Genomic DNA, 20,599 nt, shown 5'->3' on the forward strand with positions numbered 1-20,599 from the left:
CGCTCTCGATCAAAACTTTTTTTCTTTCAATAATCTCTCGAAGGAAAAAAAATGGCGATTCGACTTTCGAACGAGTTTCAAACCAAAATCTCGTGGCGAACCCAATTATAAGGACCATGTTAAGAAACCGACTTTACCCGAGTGCAGGTATCATTTTATCCTTGTTATTCACTGTTAAACAAGAACAAATGCTACCTGATGGGCGCTCTCGGATGAAGCTTCTAAGCGCAGCCAAGTTGAATGAGTTGAATCGAAGCGCGCTGGAAAAAAAATTAATATTTTTCGCGGGAGACGACGGAGACGAGAGGCAAACGTCGAGGCTTGTGGATTTTTATCGTCGCGCGTTGAAAAGCGTGCTGGCTACGTGAGATACGATCGGGAAAGGCGTGGGCGCGGCCACGCGCCGCGGATCAATACTACTCGTGCGGTTGGCGGCGCGGGTTACACCCCGTGACGAACGGGGTGTAATCGCCAGTGGTGCTCAATACTCGGCCTCCACGCGAACCTCGACGAAGGTTCCATTTAAGCGCTTGCAACGCTCGCGAGTATTATTTGCCCTTGTTTAACAATCGATAAACAACAAGGATGAAATTATTCCATGAGCGTTGCGAGCGATTACGAGCGTCAAGTGGAACGCTCTCAAAAAGTGGACTTTCTGTTTCGCTCATGTCGGACGAATGCGCCGCCGATGCGAACGTCTCGCGGATAATTACGCGCCCTGGCTTAAATTTAGGCGAGTCCGTCTCATCGCGACGAGAAACGGCCTTTGTGGAACGAAGCGAAGAAGCGACGCGACGCGAGAGAGCGGCTGAGCACCCCTGCGATAAACCGACTATTCGTCGATTGTGAAAAGCGCGCGGGATTCGAATGGCGAACGTGAAATTGATTCGCGATTCTTCACGACGGAGCGAAAACGCGAGCGGGAGGTAAAATCGCACATCGGCCAGTCAAGCCCTCGAGTTCTCCCCCGATCGCATTTGTCGTGTTTACGAAGGAAACGATCGTTAGAACGAAATCGCGTCGAGGACCATTCGAGTCTCGCGCTCCGAATCACGCCACGTTTGAACGTTCCTGGCCAATCGGCGACGACATGGTGACGCGACGCTGCGCGCGCAGGACGTTCTCATTCAACCGGTTCAACCCTCGGATCTCGCTGTACTCCGCAATTTATCCGCTTCTCGTCCTGCGAATGCTTCCCGCAAGCTCGAGACGCTCGAGTTCGAGTATACTCGGTAAGGTGGCCCGATCGGCACGAGATTAACTTTCTCGGATACGCATTTAACGATGGTCTTTACGCGGTGTGTCGATATTCTTACTAATTATCTCGCAATCGAATTGTTTCTCGGTATCATTTAAGTATAGACTCCCACTTTTGGCATGGCGTTGTATAAGTTGTAGGCTCCGAGGGAAGTGTTTTTAAATCCTACGATTATCCATGCCTTTTTTTTTTAGTAACAGTTGCGTTAAAAAGAAAGAAATGTTTTTGTCGATTTTACGACGTGTTCGATTTAAAAATAGATCGTTACACAGTAACGCTCGATTAATAGCTATTACGTTTCTTCATCTCCTTCCTCCACTTACTTTCACAAGTGCAAAACAAATGATGAAATGGTTCCTTAGATTTATGTTTTCGAGAAACAGCACAAATATCTCTGCAGTGTGGTCGCAAGTGTGAAGTGGATTTTTCGTCGTTTTAGCGATATTTAGATTTTTATATTTGTTGCGAGTGATATAATTGTGATATTATGTATTTTCCTTCAGATTGCCTACGCTAGAACACTTAAAGAAGCTTCACTTGCGCTAGTAAGCTTAAGCCGCAAGATCGTGTTGATGTGTGGTGTTTGAATGCGTGATATTTCTTGGATCGTTGGAAGAAACAATAAGTACCATAAAATAGACAAGGGCGAAGCAATTAGCGTGTTGACAATTAATTTTTAATTGATATTGACCGACAACTTCGGGATGACATCTAAAGTGCTAATGAAACTACCAACAGTGCCCTTCCCTCAAGTGAGTCATCTTATATTCTCATTAAATGTTATAGCACAATATGTTAAATATTGCTCTTTAATTTAATCAAAATATATATCCATGTCTTTAGTTATGTGTTTTAATTATCGGTTGGCACTTTGGAGCATAAATTCTTGTACATATTGTAAAATTCATCGATGAGATTATATTTTTGTTTGATCATTTATTTAAATAGAAGAGAAGAAGGTTCCGAATTTGAATTGTAAGCCTTGTATAATCATTCTTAAAGGGAAAGAAAGCACCACCTGACTTGGTTTCTTTGACTGAGAGAAACGATGGATTCGCACATGTTAGGCATCAAGGTCTGAATGTAGATAGAGTCATGCAACTGGAGCAGAACATGAAATTTTTACAGGAGCAACATCAGGCAACTTTAGTTGCCTTACATCAAGAAATAGAATGTTTACGTCAAAGAAACAGAGGTAATGAAAATATTGACTTTCCTTGAATATCTTGGTTCTAATCCATTTTATAAACCTCTGCAGATCTGCAATTTCAATTAGTATTTTCCAAAAGAGCACCCTATGGTGCGGCTAGTAGTCCTTCTTCACCCGAAGATAATGGAAATGGGTTTACGAAATCAAAGGTACTTACGACATAATATTATTATGAGCATTTATAATATTTATGTGTCTTTGATATCACTTTCCACTCAAAAAATGTACTTTGAGCATCGATATAAAGATTTCAATTTTGATTTGAATTTACAGGGTAGCCCAATATGTGTCAATGTAACACCTCTGCAAGTGGAACTTCTGGAGAAAGACTTACAAGACATTAAGGTGTCATTGCAAGAGGCAAAAACACATAACCAGTACTTGTCGAATATTATAGAGCAGCAAAAAAAGTTAGTTTTATACGAAAATATATTACATAGACGCCGTGATAGTAAACTAACGTTTCTTTCCTTTATTCTGTAGAAGATTGGATGTAACAGAAGACCAGAAGAACAAAATCGAAGTAACGGACGTTGGAATTCAAGTCGGAGATCCCGTACAAGCGAGCTTAGTTGTACTTTTAGAGGAATCATACGCAATGGTGAAACGGTTACACAAGGAAAATATGGATCAAAAGAAAGAAATAGCTTCGCTACGTGCAGCTTCTTCAGCAAACAACGCTAGTACAAGCAGAGGTGGGCGTTCCCGTGACGGTAATAATAGCCATTACAATCGTGGTTCGCCCACGAGTACGACACAGGAACAGAACTCTCGTAAATTTCCACCGTTACCAATACCGAGCTATTGGCATCGTAGATCACCGAGGTACAGCTTACAGAATTTTATTCTATATAACTTTTTAAAATCTATTATGAAAGTCTCAAGATCTTTGAAAAGTCTAAGGAGTTATTACGAGACATCGAAGGATAGGATATATAAAAACTATGTGAATTATTACAGATACAGTACGAATCGGCACGAGAAGCAAGATCATCATGCAGATACAGACTCGACCGTTTTACCGCAACTCCAGAATGGCAGCGTGAAATCAGCGGAAGCGGCTAGTTTCGAATCACCGTCTTATCGATCACGCGAGTACCGCAATTACGGTCGCGACGGCAGCAATCGCAAGTACAGAGGTCAAGCATCGCGAAGAGACAGCAATCATTATTATCATTCTCGCGATTTCAAAGACAGAAATTCCAAGGATCATCCGAGAGATACGAACGACACTGGGGAGGGATCGAAAGACGCGGATCATTCTCGGAGACAGTAGATCGCAAAATATATGTTACCGATATATAAAAATTGATGAACTTTAGTACTTTGAAACGCATTAAGAATTTCGATACTATATACCAGTTATAAGACTTATTGATAACGAGTGATCAATGTTTTCTTCACACTGGTGCTGATCGATTACGACAGTCTCGTGCATATATAGCATGTAATAGGATAGCGACGACGAATGAATATAAACTGTACGATTTTCGATAGAATACTGTCTGTATATGCTAATTTTACTCGTTATAGGCTGCCATAAAAGAATATAGAAACTCGCGCTTTGTAGATTGACCGATAATCAGCAGAGTGTTTAGCGAAAGACTTTTTGCTCTAGATGAGATTTTTTCTTCCTACGGAAAATAATGAAAATAGGTATGACCAAGAGCTGCTCAGTGTAAGGCTAACTTTTTGGCTAAAGTTCATACTTTACAGACTTGAGCTTAATATGCGTGCAATAATCCGATATGCTATCGATGCATGTGTGTACGTGTATTAAACTTTTAACTTTTTTCAGTACTGAAGCATTAAAGAATCGAATCTAGTCATTTTCACGTATTCTATTGAAATGACAAATCGTTGAACGATTTAATATTATATACATATAGATATATAATACATATACAAATATATATACATATACATATGTGTATATATACATATACATATGTGTATATATACTTATTTTTTTTATTTTTATGTATTAATATATACTAGGTATTAGGTATTTTGTTACGTATAATGCATCCTACTTTATCAAAAACGAATTATTTGATTTTATTCAATCTTGCGATTACAACTTTATTATTATCTTATAAAAATATACGTAAATCTCTCTCTCTCTCTCTCTCTCTCGCATTTAGTTAATTTTATTCTTTTTATAGTTTCTTTATTGATTTTTTCGACTATTTGCAGCTGCAAATTAAAGATTAAGGACTTGTCTACATTATGTCAAGAATTTTCATAATTTCTACTTGTAATCGATTCCTAATTTTAAAAAATAGCAGAAAATGTATCTAGAATGTTATTAAATTAATTAATTTTAGAAGGATTTGCAAATACCCTGCAAAATAATATGGAAAAAATTTGTCACATTAATCGGATTATGATACAGGAATATACTTTATAATTATATAAAATCTTGTACGCTTATGAATGGATGAATCATCAAAATAATACAATATGAACAACTATGTGTAATTTATTTTTTAAAAACCAGTCTTCCATATTTAGATTCTATGTGTTTCATATATCAAATAAATCCTTCAAGTTTATTGTCATTCTTTTCATTCATTGTAATCATTATTTCCAAATATTTTACTTAATTCTGCACTGAAATTTCGATATTTTAAATATATTATAGTAGAGAATTATTTTATTTATAGATATTATTAATTTATCTTTTTATCTTATACGTGTGTGGAAAATAGAAAGATGTATTTTTCTCTTTTCAGAAAAAGTTTATTATAAAATATACCTTAGTTAAGTACATATTCAACACTACATACGTAAACAATCTCTGTAACAACTACTGACGCGGCCGAGAATCATTAATATAAAGAGACTTGTGAACAATTCTACATAAGAGTACCCTGCAAATGGAAAAAGGCTCATCAGGGCGGCCTGCACATGGGAGTTTTAGTAAAAATTACGCTCTAATTAAAATTACAAAAAGCGATGTTACCCGCGTATAAAGGAACAACGCTGGACGTCGCATTTGAACGCTGTAGTATTTATATTTCTACAGCGTACAGGAATTTCAAGACGGAGCACATTCAATGCCATAATGCTGAAGATGATAAGAGTTACGTTTGCCCATTACAGTATTTAATGTGCCACCGTCGCATTCCCGTGAGTCTTAACATTTACATCACAACCACGAACATAAAATAACTACACGAGTGAAACAGAAAGGCGACGCGATTGAATTAAAACGCATATTGATCAATTATCAGTCCATTAACAGGTAGTTTCGTCGATAAAAAGAGTAAATGTAATGACTGTATATAGGACTCAAATCTTGACTCTATATTCTACATGATTACAGGGCCTGTATACGCGAATAGTTTTATTAAAAGAATAAGAATTAATCTTTCGTAAAATTTAAAAACCAATATATGGAGCACATAAGACATGGTTTAGAGACATTTGAAAGCATTTTATATATTTATATATATATATATAATTATATATATTTACATATAAAATGAGAAGAAAAATTTTTCCAAAATAAAATGTTCATGCACCCTGTATAGTCGACGTTTGCTACAATCTCCAACTATGTACTTCATTCAACGGTTCGTAATTTCGATCAAAATGGCCCCGAAATGTCAGTCTTTCCGTTTGAATTTTGTTAATTTCATTACAAGTAATTGAGCATGTGACTGCTGTCCAACGTGACTTATTGAAACTTGCTACTTATGTGCTATTATTTCGCTAAAATATGATTTACATACGGCAATCCAAAAAACGTTTCGTTCAATTATGATGCATAAATGTCGCGTGTATAGGATAATATATTATACAATTTCGATAAACTACAGCATAAATATTTTGATAACACGCACTATATATAGACGAAGCAAAATATAAAACTTGTATAACAAGAGATCATATTTCTGCTATTAATCTAATAATTATGTGCAAGTTAAATTGAACAAAACGCTTTGTAATATTCGATGATTAATATTTGTCATTTTCGTAAAAACGTATAGTACCACATGTCTCTTTTATGATAGCCCGTACATATGTATAATTATTGTTAAACGCTAGAAACTCGTTAAACTCGTCATTAACAAGAAATAAATTTTAAAACTGACCTAGGGTATTTGATTATCAAATTGTGAATGGCTAGTATTAATTACATATCCCCCCTCCCCTCTCTCTCTCTCTCTCTCTCTCATTCTTTCTGTCATTCATATATTTCACCTCACTGTGGTTTGTCTACTTATATTTGAACATTCACACGCTTCCGCTTAATTAATTTAATATAAAAGAAAGAAGAGTAACAAATTGCATAGTTAACAAATAAATAGGAACCAGCCTATGTTACACTTAAGGTACTAATGGACAAAAGTGCAAATAACGTGATATCCGAAACGCAGTCTTGAGAAAACATTGACTGAGAGGATATTTTTCACTTTTGTTCGTTTTAATTAACAATGAATTGCAAGATAGTGCCTCTATTTAGTTATAAAGGTTAACAATCGCTATACCATCATTCTCCTTTTTTTACCATATGCTATTTTCATCACGTTTGCAGTTTCTATCATGAGGGTATCCAGTATAGCTACTGTAAGTCCGTTCTTTACTGCCAGCTCGTCGTGATGAAACTTTGTCCATTCGTCCTCCTCAGCCTGAGCCTCTCTCGCCAGCAACTCGTCGACCCTGTCTCTGCGTTTCCTACTCCATCGCATCACCATGTTTTCCCGCTGCAATTTTGTCTTGAAACCGAACAGTGTGGCGACTTCCTTGTTAACGTACTCGACGAGTTCCTCGACGTTCTTTGGGATCTTCATCGTAGGCTTCGTTTTCACGTTCGGTTTTGTCCAACTCGGACCAGGCTTCTCATATTCCGCTCGATAGACTTCCACAATGGTCTCTTTACAGAGATCGAAAAGGAAAGTGTTGTAGATCCGCCTATCCCTTTTCTCACTTTTGTCTTCGGTCAACTCGTAGATTTCAGGAGGTGCTTCCAAACTCGCAATATCTTCACCGGCCAGTTTAGCGTTGTATATCAGAGCTGTGGCTTTCTCAGTGAATGATGTTAGCTCTTCAACATTTGATGGGATTACGGCAGTGATTAGCGAAGGCGAACCGAGCGAAGCCGATAACCGACCAGGTGGAGTATAAGGAGGAGGTGGCTTGTTCGGTATCTCTCGAACGTAGTAAGACACTTCCTCTGCTTCCAATTTCTTGATCTTAAAAATAGTTACATATACATTCACGTCGAGTGTCTGTATTTGCAACAATTGGATCATACACGGGATACGTACCTCCAACTCGATTTGCAATTGTTCGATTCGAAGCAGCTTAGCTTCCAATTCGGCGAGCTCCTGACCAGGTTGTTCCAATGAAGCTGTACGAAATAAGCAAGAAATATACATATAGATAAATACGATAGGCAGGCAAAGAGACAAGTTTATCGGGAAAAGCAACACGAGCTTTCACATTACATCGGGAATTCACAATTCATATACTTAAATTGAAAGTGCTCAAAGGAAAGGAATGGACAAAAGGAAGATATATCGAATAAATGTTTCTAATGCATATATATGTAAATATATATATATATAATAATACAAAGCTGTGACAAGGTTGAACATTCCATATAACATCTGTACACGATAGTAAACCTTTTCTGACAGATTCGGAGGGAAGAGAAGAATAGATAGTAATCGATGAATAATTGTGTGTGATGCATAATATTTACAGGCCTTTCTTGTGCGCATACGGATCAATAATGAAAGGATCAAGCATTTCATGCGACACTGATTTGTACAGAGATAACAAGTCAATGTTCATCATTCGTAGTTTCGTGTATTACCTTTAGACAAATATAATCTCGACTTTGTTATTTGTCTGAAAATAAACAACACACGGCTATACCAGGCAACGCTTTTGCACAGGAGAGCACACAGCCATTATAAAAAACAAAAGGTGTTTCTGTAGTATATAATATGTATAGATCGAGATGTGTAAATATGTATCGAGTGTCTCTGAGATGGTCAGCCCACATAAAAATTGCATTGCATGATTTCGATCGAGAATGATAACAGTAATTTGTAAAAAGAGAAAAAAAAAGATTCACTATCTCTCAACATATACAGGTTGGCTTGCTTTGAAATATGTTATTTGATTCTTGCAATTCAATCGAATAACATCTTTCATAAAAATTATTGTTTTGCAACGTTCATGATTAAATTATCCTGTTAGACCAGACATCCATTCGATAGCGGTTACAATATTTATATAACTTTTATAATAACACACATAACGTTTTAAGTTTGAAAAATATATACAATCGGACGGATGAGTACTATAGCATAGGATGAATCGATACTCTGATTCATACATTAGATGTAGAGTTCGAATTGATATATGGCAGAATTTATAGTTGATTCTAATGATTCTGTATATTGTTTACTATATTTCTATCTTTATATATATATATATATATATATAAATATATATATATATATAATTCTAATATTACTTCAATTACTGAAAGATTAGTGAGAATACCTTTTAATTCGTAGATCATAGCTTCGATATCCTTCTCGGACGTAGTGACAATGGACGCAGAATGGAAATTAGTCTCCATATCGATGTTCTGATTCGTCGCTTTAGTGCCGCTTAGTAGGTCATCATCCAAAATATCAATATCTAACCGCGAGTCATTGAAATCTCTCGGCGAGTCCATCTCGATCTCGGATACTCCCCTCGGAGTATCACCGGCTTCGCTGGATTCGGACGAGCCATTCTGTTCCTGCAGTTGCGAGACTCTCTCGCGTAGCTCGTATATTATCTGAGAAGACTTGTCGTCCTCATCCAATTTCAAAGGAATCATTTTTCTCTTCTCAGATAAGTCATCCTGGTCACTAGCTTCTATCGATTGCCCGTCCTGCAATTTTGCTCTTTCCAAGAATCGACCTTTCGTTGCGTCCACCTTGGAAGATTCTTCCTCGAGCTTCCCCGTTGTTTTATTCATCTCGGGAAATGAACTATCATCCTCCGCAGAAATCTCTGCACCCAGAACCTCGCTAATTTCTTCCGTGGCACTTGGCGCGCTCTGGGCATTCTTCTCGTTGTTTTGCGAATTGCTTACAGAATCGAACGATGATTTCTGCGAGATTTCGTCTAGTATTCTCAATACGTCCTCTGATTTATGGATAGTTTGATATCTCTCCGGCAAATTAGCAGACTTCTTTGTGATGCCTACCTTTGAAAGATCATCTTTATCTAGAATTTCAGATACCTCGAGACTCTCCTCGGAGATGTCTTCGTACTCTGGATCTTTCAATATGTCGAATGTTTTGTTGATACTTCCAATTACTGGTGCGTCTGATATCACGGCCTCGTTATTCTTCTCGACTGTATCATCCATAATCTCTTCTTTAGTTTGTCCAGTTGTAGGGGCTGCATCATCTATTACCGACTTAGGAGAATCGCGTAATGTAACAGTTTTTTCCACAACATCCAATCCACTCACAACAACTTCCACTAAATTGTCCAACTGCTCGCCATCCGAACTATCTTGTTCCGAGATTGATTCTAAACATTCTTTTATCTCTACAGGCATGTCTTTGTTTTCTTCCACAGCACGTTCATTATTGTCCTCGTACGTGGTGGATTCCTCTTCTTCTGCCAATTCGACTTTGGCATCAATTTCAAGTTCAGATAATGCGTTATCCTCGGCGCTACTTGAATCCAACTCCGTGATTATAATTTCTTGTACTTCCGATACCGCTTCGCGTAGACTTTCTTCGTTATCGATTTCCACACATAAGTTTACATTTACGGCAGATTTATCGTCAATTTCGTCGATTTTCCGTAACGAAGTATCTATTATTTCCTCACGATTATTATCTTTGTTATTTTTAGAGATATTCTCTGAGATTACATTACTTTCGCTTACATCTCGTACATTTGTTTCTCTTTGCGTTTTATTATTACACAACGAAATATCTGAAACTACCTCAGTTTGATTATTTACATTCATATCAATATCATATAAGAATCCTTTAAACCGACTATCCACATTCTTGTCATTTTCCACAATATCCTTAACTCTGTCTAATAATTCAGCCATGGAATCAGAGATTACGTTATCAAATTCTTCGTCTTTAGGAATGCTTTTTTCTTTATCATTTTCTCTAGCGATTATGTCCAGTATATCGTCAAGTTCATCGTTACTTCTTGCAACATAAGATTGTGCTAATGCGTCGTTAAACGTAACGTCCTGTACTGCGACGTTTGTAGATTCCCCCTTTGGAAGAAAACCTGACATGTCGTTTATTAAAATGCTTTCTGCTTCTTGATTTGTTATATCATCGACACGTGATACAGTCTTTTCCGAGAAATTATTCAAAGTATCGTCCAAGCCTGATTTTGAATTCTCGAATTCTTCACGTACTCCAGTGCTAATATCATCTTGCGGCACTTCGAACGAATCGGACGTCGTCCAGTCGTTTTTATCCTTAGAAATATTCTCCGCACTGACCGTACGCGATCGATTTTGATCAACGTTAGATGCAAGTGCTATTGAATTTGTGATACTGTCGAGCACTTCTATTTGAATATTTTCACCAAGGTTCTCTAATATCCTCACATCATCCACGAAGTCAATTTTGACTTCTGTCTCGGGAATATTCCTTGACGATTTCAAATCCTTACCGGCAAGAACGTGCGAGCTCTGACTTGAAATTAAACTGGGTGCGCTCCAGGAACCTTGCGATATACTTTCCTTTGAACGGTGACCAGCGATAATAGGAGATTGCACTGATGCAGTGTTAAACTGTTCGGAAAGTTTCAGAGAATGTATTTCTTCCGCTTGAGATTTTACAAAGCCTTTTTCAACTATTACTTCATTCAACTCACTTTGTTTATGTATATTTTTCTTTGAATCATCGATAATTTGAGTTGCTGTATTCTTCACAAAATCAAGACTTTTTCTACTTTCTGATACTTTGGAAAGGATTTCAGAAATCGATTTTATATCGAGTTCGGAGGCCAAATTATTCAGCAATTCTTCGTTTCCGCTTTCTTCTAATATTGAATTGTCGCCACTTGCAATTTTAATGTGTTGTGATAGTACAGATTTCTCTATTTCATTCATAATCTCTCGGCTTTTGGCTTCGTAATCGATTTCATGAGGCGAATTAGAAATGGTAGGTGCTTTTTCCGGGATCATTGCCGATATCTCATTATTTATTCTGTCCGATATGTATTTATCATGGCTCAAATCATTGGAAGATATTGATTTTCTATTATTTAACGATATGGACCTAGATTCCATATCGATTTTCTTATCGGGTGACACTGCTTGCTGTTCCTCATTTTCAGTATCAATTGCTTCACTAAAAACTGATTTAGATATTATTTCTGATATATCTTGCGATGTATTCTTTTCGTCGTTATTTGTTTTGGACTTCTCATTCGATTCGTTACTTAAACGCGACATTATTTCTGAAAGCGCTTTTATATCCTTTTCGATAGAACTTATATCTTCGCTTAAATTTTTATTATTTAACTGCAGAAAATCTAATTTTCTCGAATAAGTAAGTATACTGGAATCAGTAATACGCGCAATATTTTCAGTAGAATGCTCGGATTTGCTCGGAATAGATTTAGAATATTCAATGTTTGTTATTTCCGGAACCTCGGAAACTCGGAAGTCGGATAGTATTGTGGAAGTCTTTGATTGAGATTGATTGATATCAGTGATTAATATATCATCTGCCGATTCAGTGTTAATAGTACTGTGATCTTCAAATCTTGCATCCGATGTTGTTTGCACCGTACTGGCATTTGTTTCAACATCTTCCGTATCATGCAATACACTAATTGGTTTTATGTCAACAGAAGTGAATTCTCCGACTTGTCTTTTAGAAAGAGCATATTTTCCAGAACGTGCATCATTCGAAGTCGATGATGCTGAAGGTACTGTTTGAAATTTTTCGTATACTTCTGTCGACGTATAATCGTCCAAAATAGTTCGAACGCTATCGTGAGAATCTATAGTATCTTTTAATTCTAAAGCGTTCTTAATATCCGCGAATTTTGTAGGTTTCTGAAAACTATCCCTTTCGTGCTTATCATCGTATGTTATCGTTACGACTCTCGACAAGTCCTGCCGATTTCTCGTTAACAGGAGATCAGATTCCGACCTGGATCTTAATAAATCGCTACTTTTGTAGATGTCCTGTATCCTCTTAAGCGGTATTTCAGGTACTTTAAAGTCAGCTAATGACTTTGGCTCTATAGCTAACTTGTCAATTTCTTTGATATCTTTCTTCGATTCCAACTTTTTGCGCATCTCATGGATGGTCGTGTCATATTTCTGTCATAACATAAACCGAAGTTTCAAGTTATAATAATAATCAAATGATTATCTATGTATATATACACTTACTTTAATTTGATTTAACAGGTTTGCTTCCAAAGCACGTAGCTGTTTCTTCGCTTGCTTCTTTGCTTCTCTTTTTAGACGCGTCATTTCGAGACGTCGTTCCGCTAATTTCTCAGTAAGAACTCCTATCCTTCCTTCGACATCGCTCGTATCAGACGACAGGGTGGTATCTATGAAAGAACACAGACGTCTCTCTGATCGTGATCAGAGTTTGAAATTATGCAAAAAAAGCTACATTTAATTAATATTTAATAAAGTAACGATTTGTCATAATTATTATAATATCCGCAAAGAACTTGAAACTCGTTTGTTTTGAATTCATAGTTACAATTTAATGTAAAATTTATTGAAAAGAACTAGCATACGTTATAATGCAAATTAATTGGTCTTTTATATAAGTGTATTTATATTACCCCCTCCTTGCTGACCCAAATTAGATGCTGTTGCAACGAGATTAAATGCTGTCTGCTCCATACGAGTAACACGGTCCTCTTCTGCTCGTAATTTTGCATGCCACGCCATCCACTCTTTGACGCAGTTCTTACGCGATGTAAGTGCGGTTTCGCGTGCGTTCAAAATTCTAAAGAGAACAGAAGAAAATGTACAGTTTCAAGAATATGCATGTGCATGCCTGTTATGCGGATTGCCTTTGCAGAGAATCTATTTTTACAATGCTTTACTCGATGTGGCGTGGAGATGTGCACAGTTTATTATTAGACTTTCCAGCGCACGACTTTAGTGATTCAACATTTTATTAGCGGAACGCACGTATATCGCGTTAAATAACAGTTTTCGAATAATTTAAAGTAGAAAAGAAAAAATGTGATAAATGAATATATACACGTGCATTTACCGTTCAAATTCTCTGTCTTGCGATCTAACAACTATGGATTTCGAGAGATTTTTCTCACTTTCTTCGGAACTATGATGGGAAACGGCAAAAGTACTAATATGAGATATTGATGCATTTTGAGTATCTCGCTCGATCCTGGAAAGACTATCATCATTCTCAAGTTTTTTATTCGAAGTTTGAGTGGATCCGTTTTCCTTATTCTCATTTGTTATTTCGCTCGATAATTTCAAACTTTTATCCTTGACAGCTTTCGAATGCGAATGTTTCTTAACGAATGCCTGAAGCGAAGTTTGACTTTCGTTAACATCTAATTCACCCAAGATTGAACTTTCTTTGTTGTTAACTAACTGAAGCAGCAATTCCTTCTTCACTTTCGTTCCTTTATCATGCTTGACAAATTCCTCGAATATATGAGAGCTTGATTTGGACCCCAATATATTTTCCGTTGATATAGTGGAAGATGATTTCGTTTTCTGATACTTAGAATTTTTACGTTTGGAGCTTGTTTTTAGCTCGGTATTATATTGCGACTTTTTAGATATGTCTCTATCGCTCGTGACAGATTTGTCAATCTTCTTAGAATTCTTACTCGCACTTGCCTGTGATATTTCGGAGATTTGTGACTGCATCGTTTTTGAAACTGTGTCTTGAGCTATTGTGTTGATCTCTTCTTCTATAGATTCACTATTGGTGGTTACAGCATTAGAAGTTAATTCTTTCTCCTTTGCGACTGTCAAGGTTTGTATGGAAGGCTCTGATAATTGCGATAGTTTTGAATGTTTAGACACCACTTCTGCTAACGACGATCTCTTAGACAACTCTTCTACTAACGTATCAGATTCGGATTTTACATTTTTAGATACTGATGCATCTACTTCTGGTCTCGATGACTGCGATAATCTGATTTGATCTTGATTTTCCAAGAGTCGAATATTTATCATCATGGGATGGCTTTGCTTCATTTTCGACTCCATGTCCAACCTCTGATTTTGCTTCTGCAGCAAAACATCTGCTCTGGGCATTTTTTCTTCGTATTTCCGAGACCTCAATTCATATTTCGATAAATCGCTTTTCTTTTGTATGGGGCTTTTCTCTTGCTCCTTATTCTCAGCTACTAAGTCATCAGATTTTGCCGCGGATGTGTTGCTTTCTTCGCCTAAATTTATAAATATGTTGGACTTCAACCAATCAAATTTAGATGTGTCGCTTTCAGATGCATGAAGGCGTGTGTCCATCTGACCATGCAGAGATTTATCCGAATCAATCAAAGAACTCATAGAACTATTACTGCGTATATCGTAACCCTTCATAGGACCTGATAATCTTCTCGGCGATTGACTGTCTGCGGTCCTCTTTAATTTCGTTAAGATATTCTTCGTTGACATTTGCAAATTAAACATGTCCCTCTGTTTTTGCAACATACGTTTTCGTTCTTGGCTTGTAATTTCGTATAATAATTTTAATCTGTCAATAAACAGAAAAATTTAACACAATAAATCAAAATTATAATATACAGTCACATAAATGTTACTTACCTTTGAATTTCATCTTTTTCTTGTTGTAATTTTAGAAGCAGAGCTCTTTGTTTTTTTTTCAAGGAACGGGCGTCTTGGCCAGTATCTTTCATTACGCGTTTTTGCTCTTCCAATTCCGCTAATTTTTTAGTTTTGTCATTTAATGTTTTTTCACGAAATTTGAATAACTCTTCGATTTGATAGCTTCGTTGATTCTCGTCTCTTAAGAGTCGTGCTATCTGTAAAAGAAAGTATAAAAAAATATCCAATTAATATCCACAATTACAAATACAAGCATACGTGCATATATATATATATATATATATATATATATAATGAATTACCTCATTTAATGTTTTTTCACGAAATTTGAATAACTCTTCGATTTGATAGCTTCGTTGATTCTCGTCTCTTAAGAGTCGTGCTATCTGTAAAAGAAAGTATAAAAAAATATCCAATTAATATCCACAATTACAAATACAAGCATACGTGCATATATATATATATATATATATATATATATATAATGAATTACCTCTAAACCTATATACTGATTAAATGAACATGTTACACCTCGAGTTGAGATACTAATTTCAGTTCCAGTTTCCGTTTTAATAGACGAGGTAGTTTCATGCAAACTAATCTCCGACATGGTCCTTATTCTGCTGGGCACCGATGCCTGTTCTATTTGATCTAAATCTTCGAATTGTTCAGCCGAATCCAAGGACAGTTGGGGAACTTTGTTTTCTCTCAAAAATGACTCGTACACGTTTTCTCTGTCACGGATCTCTGTCAATCTATTTTGTGCGTTTCGTTCGTCCGCAGATATATCCGTTTGGGTCGCTATATCGTTCACCGTTTGCGTTTGTACCTCCGCCACTTTGACCCCCACCGTTTTATTAAACTTTCCATAATTAAATCCATAACCCGATTCATCAACATTGCCTTGGTTTGGGATATAATGCTCTCTATTGAAATGCGTTTCATCGCTTGATTTTCGAGGTTCGGCGATGTCTTTTTTTACATAATCAGCTGGATTCCATGTTGCTGTAAGAAAAATTTCGAATGTGTTTAATATAATATATTTATATATAATTCCACTAACAATAGATTTCTTACTTTTTTCAACAGCATCGTTATTAATTACTGCAGCTGCACAATCTTCTACAATTTGTACGACTTTTTCTTCATCTTTTTCATCGGCTTTCTTTTGTTCTTGCATCTCACACTTAGTATTGTACAAACACTTTTCAACATCCATTACTTGTCGGAGGGACTCATTGTAAGAATCGTAAAGATGTAGTTCTGCCTGAAATTGCATATGCAAAGCTGTTGGGTGTAGCTGAAATTCCAATGCACTTTTATTTTACTAAAACTGTACTATTGTGAATGAACAAACGACAATGTATTTATATTTACCAATTGTATTTCATCTTGTTCCTCCTCAGATTTTATTGTTGGCTTGTATTTTGGGCATCTTGCATCTACTTCCGAATCACTGCTCTGCGTCAAATATTTCCTTCGTTTAGATCTGAGTATAAGATTCATTTTTTCTGGCGTCATTAAATTATGAAATTCTGGTTGAGAATAACCGGCTCTGAGAGAGATTCTTCTAGAATCAAACAATGCCTCTGGCAGTGTAGTGTCATCCACATCGTTTAAATCATCGTTAGTAGTCGTTTTTTTAGTTGTAATGCTTTGGGAACACGATTCCTCGTCTTTTTTAACGCTTGTGCTTGCAGATTGCGTCATGGAATGTTCTGTATATTTAAAATTCTCTGAAGTTTTAGTTGATCTAGCAGAATTAATGTTCTGTTTACTTTCCATAGCTGCTTCGATATCTTTACTTTTTGATGATTGTGTAGAACTTGTAGGATACGCACTTATTCGACTTCTGGAACTATTTGTTTCAGACATAAATTCAATATCTTCTGATTGCTCTGAATTGACGCTGTGTAGTTTATCTTCGCCTTTATTCGTTAACATTTTATTTTTATCAGACATTCTTTTTGTTTGCTCCTTATACATAGTATTCAATTTATCTTGTTTCAATAGTCTATTATCTGAATCAGATTTATGTTTCAGGTCTTCTATTTCAGACTTTTGCTTTAAAAAATAGTGACTTATGTCTTTAGATTTATTTTCAGTGCTAGATAAAACGCCCATATTATCTCTCAATGTAACTTTATCTAGTGCCTTCCAAGGATGAGTAATTGGTGATTCATTACTAGATATTCGAACCTTAGATTCCGGAAGATTATCTTTTGTTAATTCTACAGACTGTGCATTGAAGGACCTCTGTCTTTTGTCATTATCCTTTTTAACAATAGACGATACAAAACTTTTATCTTTTGATTTTACCGACAAAACGTCATTAACTTTTGTAACATGGAATGGTCTATCATTTTTTGGTAATTTTAAATTGCTTATATCACTGGCATCTTTTCTGGAGATGTGTCTTGGACTTCGACTGCGTTTTACTTGGTCTTGCATGGATTCATCCCTCTTCGCACACGAAGAGTCGTCCTTTTTCATCCTTTTGGATCTGTTTTCCTTCTCTCTGGAATTGTCTCTAACATGATCCTTCTTTTTACTTAAATTAGACGCTATAGAGACATTTGGTGCTTTCAATGGTTCTATGCTTTCGCAATTAATAAATGACGATCCATCTGAAGAAAAGTCTAATTTTCTCTGTACTCTTTCACCAGTTCTTAGGCCTTTGTCAGATCTATCGTGTGCAAATTCTTTTGTAGCTATTTCAGACTTTGCTGAAGACAGCTCCTTTGAAACGGAATTCTCTCTGCTGGAGAAATCCAGCGCTTTTGGAGAAATTTTTAGATCGGGTACTTTCAGCGGTTTAATGAAGTCCATTTTTTGTATAATTTGATTTTGTGCAGTCAAATTTTGTGTACTAGTTGCTTTCAATATCGAAGAAGTCAAATTGTTTTTTGCTTGAGAACTTGACTCACGTACTTTACCGCCGATATCAAAATGCTCTTCTAAAGCGAGTTTTTGTTTTACTGCGCTAATAAATGTAAAAGGATATGGCTGTACAGGATAATAGGATATCAAATTTTTTAAGCTCTTTATGCCAATTGCAGGCAATTGCAAATCAGCTGATTGCTTTTCAAAAGTCTTCTGTTGCGCCTCGAGTTCTCGGGTAATCTGTGCTGCCTACAATGAAAACGTCATATGGAATTTTATATGTTTACAAGCAAAAACATAACAAGTAAAAATCACTCACAACAGCAGAGGTCTCGGCGCGTTTGGCAATAACATCTGGATCCGAGAAGAACACATATTTCTTTTTATCAATGGATTCTTCCTTCTGGCTACTACTCTTCATATTCTCATTCTTGAACTATATAGATAACATCCCATAGAATTACCATATTATCCATGTTCCTCATAAATGTACAATTACAGTGGAATGCAATAGCACCTGAATACAATATAAAAAATATAATTAATAGACAAAACATTTTCTTAATAATTTCTTAAAAAATTTATCTTTAATAAAAAAATTTCATCATTTATAATAATACTATTAAACTGCAAATCTGGCTAGAAGAATTGAAAATTCATAAATCAGCGCAGAATCGACTATTTTACAATCTTTATTATTTTACAGCACTCCACTGGTACGTTCTTATTCATGTAGAAATTGCTTACATAAGCTTGGAATACCTAAATAAAAGATATTTTCTTAATAATATAAATTATATTTTTATCCTTAATCAAATAATTTATCGTTTGCGATGACACTAACTATATAAGTCTTACAATAGAAATTAAGTATTCTGGAATCTATTATTTTATAATATTTATAATGTTATGTATCTTTATTTATTTATGTTCTAATTGCTTACACAAGCTTGGAATATGTGTAAAAGATATTTTAACAATATGAAACAAATTACGTTTAATCAAATAATATCATTATTGCGAAGGTCCTGTTTAATCGTAAGTCTTGTAATCAAAGTTGAGTATTTAGAAATTAATTGTTTTACAATATTTACAAAAAAAATATTATCATTACTTTTTTTAACAATATAAATATATCTGTATATTTTTAATCAAATAACTTGATCATTTGTGACAGTCCTGTTCTTATTGTTAATAACTTTACAATTAAAATTGAGTTTATGAATCAATTATTTCACTGTGTTAATAAATATACTCTACACTGCCTTGTCCTTACTCATTTATGTTCTAATTGACATACACAAGCTTGAAATATTTAAGTAAAAAATATAATATACCTTTATGTTTAAAAAAAAAAAAAATGAAATAATTTCACTATTTAAGAGTAAATTAGACCGAGATTATAGTTAATCTATACTGGTAAGATTAACTTTAATCTCCGTTGGTAGATCATAAAAATAGATATTAGTCTGTATCAGAATTGAAGATTCATGTAACCAGAGCGAAATCATTTTACAATTTTTACAATAAACGTACTCATTTACATTCCAGCTTATGCTCTTGAAATACCTAAGCATAATGATCAAAAGGTAAACCTAATTAAGGCATCCAACAGCAGGTGAACGATTCTCCTTGATCCAGTATAATTTGCTCAGCGATAAGAGCAAGGTAAACGTAACATCTTCACGAAAAACGGTAATCGCGCACTCACACCAACCCACACAGTTATGCACGCACGCATACGGCACACACGCGCACACCACACGCACACACCGATTAGCGGCGCCGTAGTTTAAAGATCTGTGATTAGCACATATGTACTGGGTACGGTAGAGAGTCAGGCGGTAGGATCTGATAGGATCTACGGCTGACGATTTTAGGTGATTTCAAGTTGTACCACAAACGTCCCGCAGAAGCGTCTGCGTCGCGCGGCGTTCCCTTTTCACCGCTCTTCACACCGAACGTCAATTCCACGTATGCGTGATACACGTACGGAGTACCGCGTGCGTACGAACGCGGAGAGAAGGGGTACCCCGCACGCTCTCGGGCAGTTTGCCACAACGGCCGTTTGTAAACCACGATCACGTGGTACAGTCGTCGGGTACGCTCGTCGATCGCTCGCTCGTGACTCGTGATTGAACCATTGAACATGGCAGCGCGCCGCGTGCACGAGCCGACCGAGCCGACGAGCGTAATCGATAGCGGCGACGCGAGCGCGTGGCGTGAATCCTGTGCAATCAATCGCTGGATTTACCCTGCATCCGATGTGCGTCGTACGACGCAAATCGGATGCAGGGTGAATCCAGCATATGCATTTCCTATAGCAAAAATGAGGTGCTAGCACTCTCATTTTGCAATAATTCTGCAGTCAAAGGCTACATAATGAAAATATTTCCGCGTGATGTTGAACGTCGAGCATCAAGGCCCG

General features: G+C 36.3%; 3 protein-coding genes across 3 annotated transcripts in view; 2 read left to right on the forward strand and 1 right to left on the reverse strand.

Annotated features, from left to right (window-relative positions):
* The first annotated feature begins 660 nt into the window (after positions 1–660).
* LOC108761095 (uncharacterized) lies at positions 661–4,112 on the forward strand. Its single transcript, XM_018507442.1, has 7 exons — positions 661–1,232; positions 1,762–2,010; positions 2,261–2,453; positions 2,517–2,617; positions 2,742–2,878; positions 2,952–3,293; positions 3,429–4,112. Exons 2-7 carry the CDS (start codon positions 1,963–1,965, stop codon positions 3,742–3,744), a joined length of 1,137 nt encoding a protein of 378 aa, XP_018362944.1. The 5' UTR covers positions 661–1,232; positions 1,762–1,962; the 3' UTR covers positions 3,745–4,112.
* Positions 4,113–6,322: 2,210 nt separating this feature from the next.
* On the reverse strand, positions 6,323–18,694 carry LOC108761151 (centrosome-associated protein 350). The gene is made up of 12 exons (XM_018507535.1): positions 18,491–18,694; positions 16,666–18,420; positions 16,366–16,588; positions 15,782–16,293; positions 15,601–15,674; positions 15,268–15,411; positions 13,733–15,196; positions 13,293–13,459; positions 12,883–13,073; positions 8,994–12,810; positions 7,745–7,827; positions 6,323–7,669 (listed from the first exon to the last, which is right to left on the reverse strand). Exons 1-12 carry the CDS (start codon positions 18,590–18,592, stop codon positions 6,959–6,961), a joined length of 9,243 nt encoding a protein of 3,080 aa, XP_018363037.1. The 5' UTR covers positions 18,593–18,694; the 3' UTR covers positions 6,323–6,958.
* Positions 18,695–19,744: 1,050 nt separating this feature from the next.
* The window catches only part of mle (dosage compensation regulator mle), a 14,217-nt gene continuing 13,362 nt past the window's right edge, over positions 19,745–20,599 (forward strand). Inside the window, exon 1 of the mRNA XM_018507558.1 lies at positions 19,745–19,839. The gene's annotated coding sequence lies outside the window, so the exon portion shown is untranslated. The remainder of the gene's footprint in view (positions 19,840–20,599) is intronic.

This window comes from Trachymyrmex cornetzi, unplaced genomic scaffold, assembly GCF_001594075.2.
Source record: "Trachymyrmex cornetzi isolate Tcor2-1 unplaced genomic scaffold, Tcor1.1 scaffold24, whole genome shotgun sequence".
NCBI classification, from domain to species: domain Eukaryota; kingdom Metazoa; phylum Arthropoda; class Insecta; order Hymenoptera; family Formicidae; genus Trachymyrmex; species Trachymyrmex cornetzi.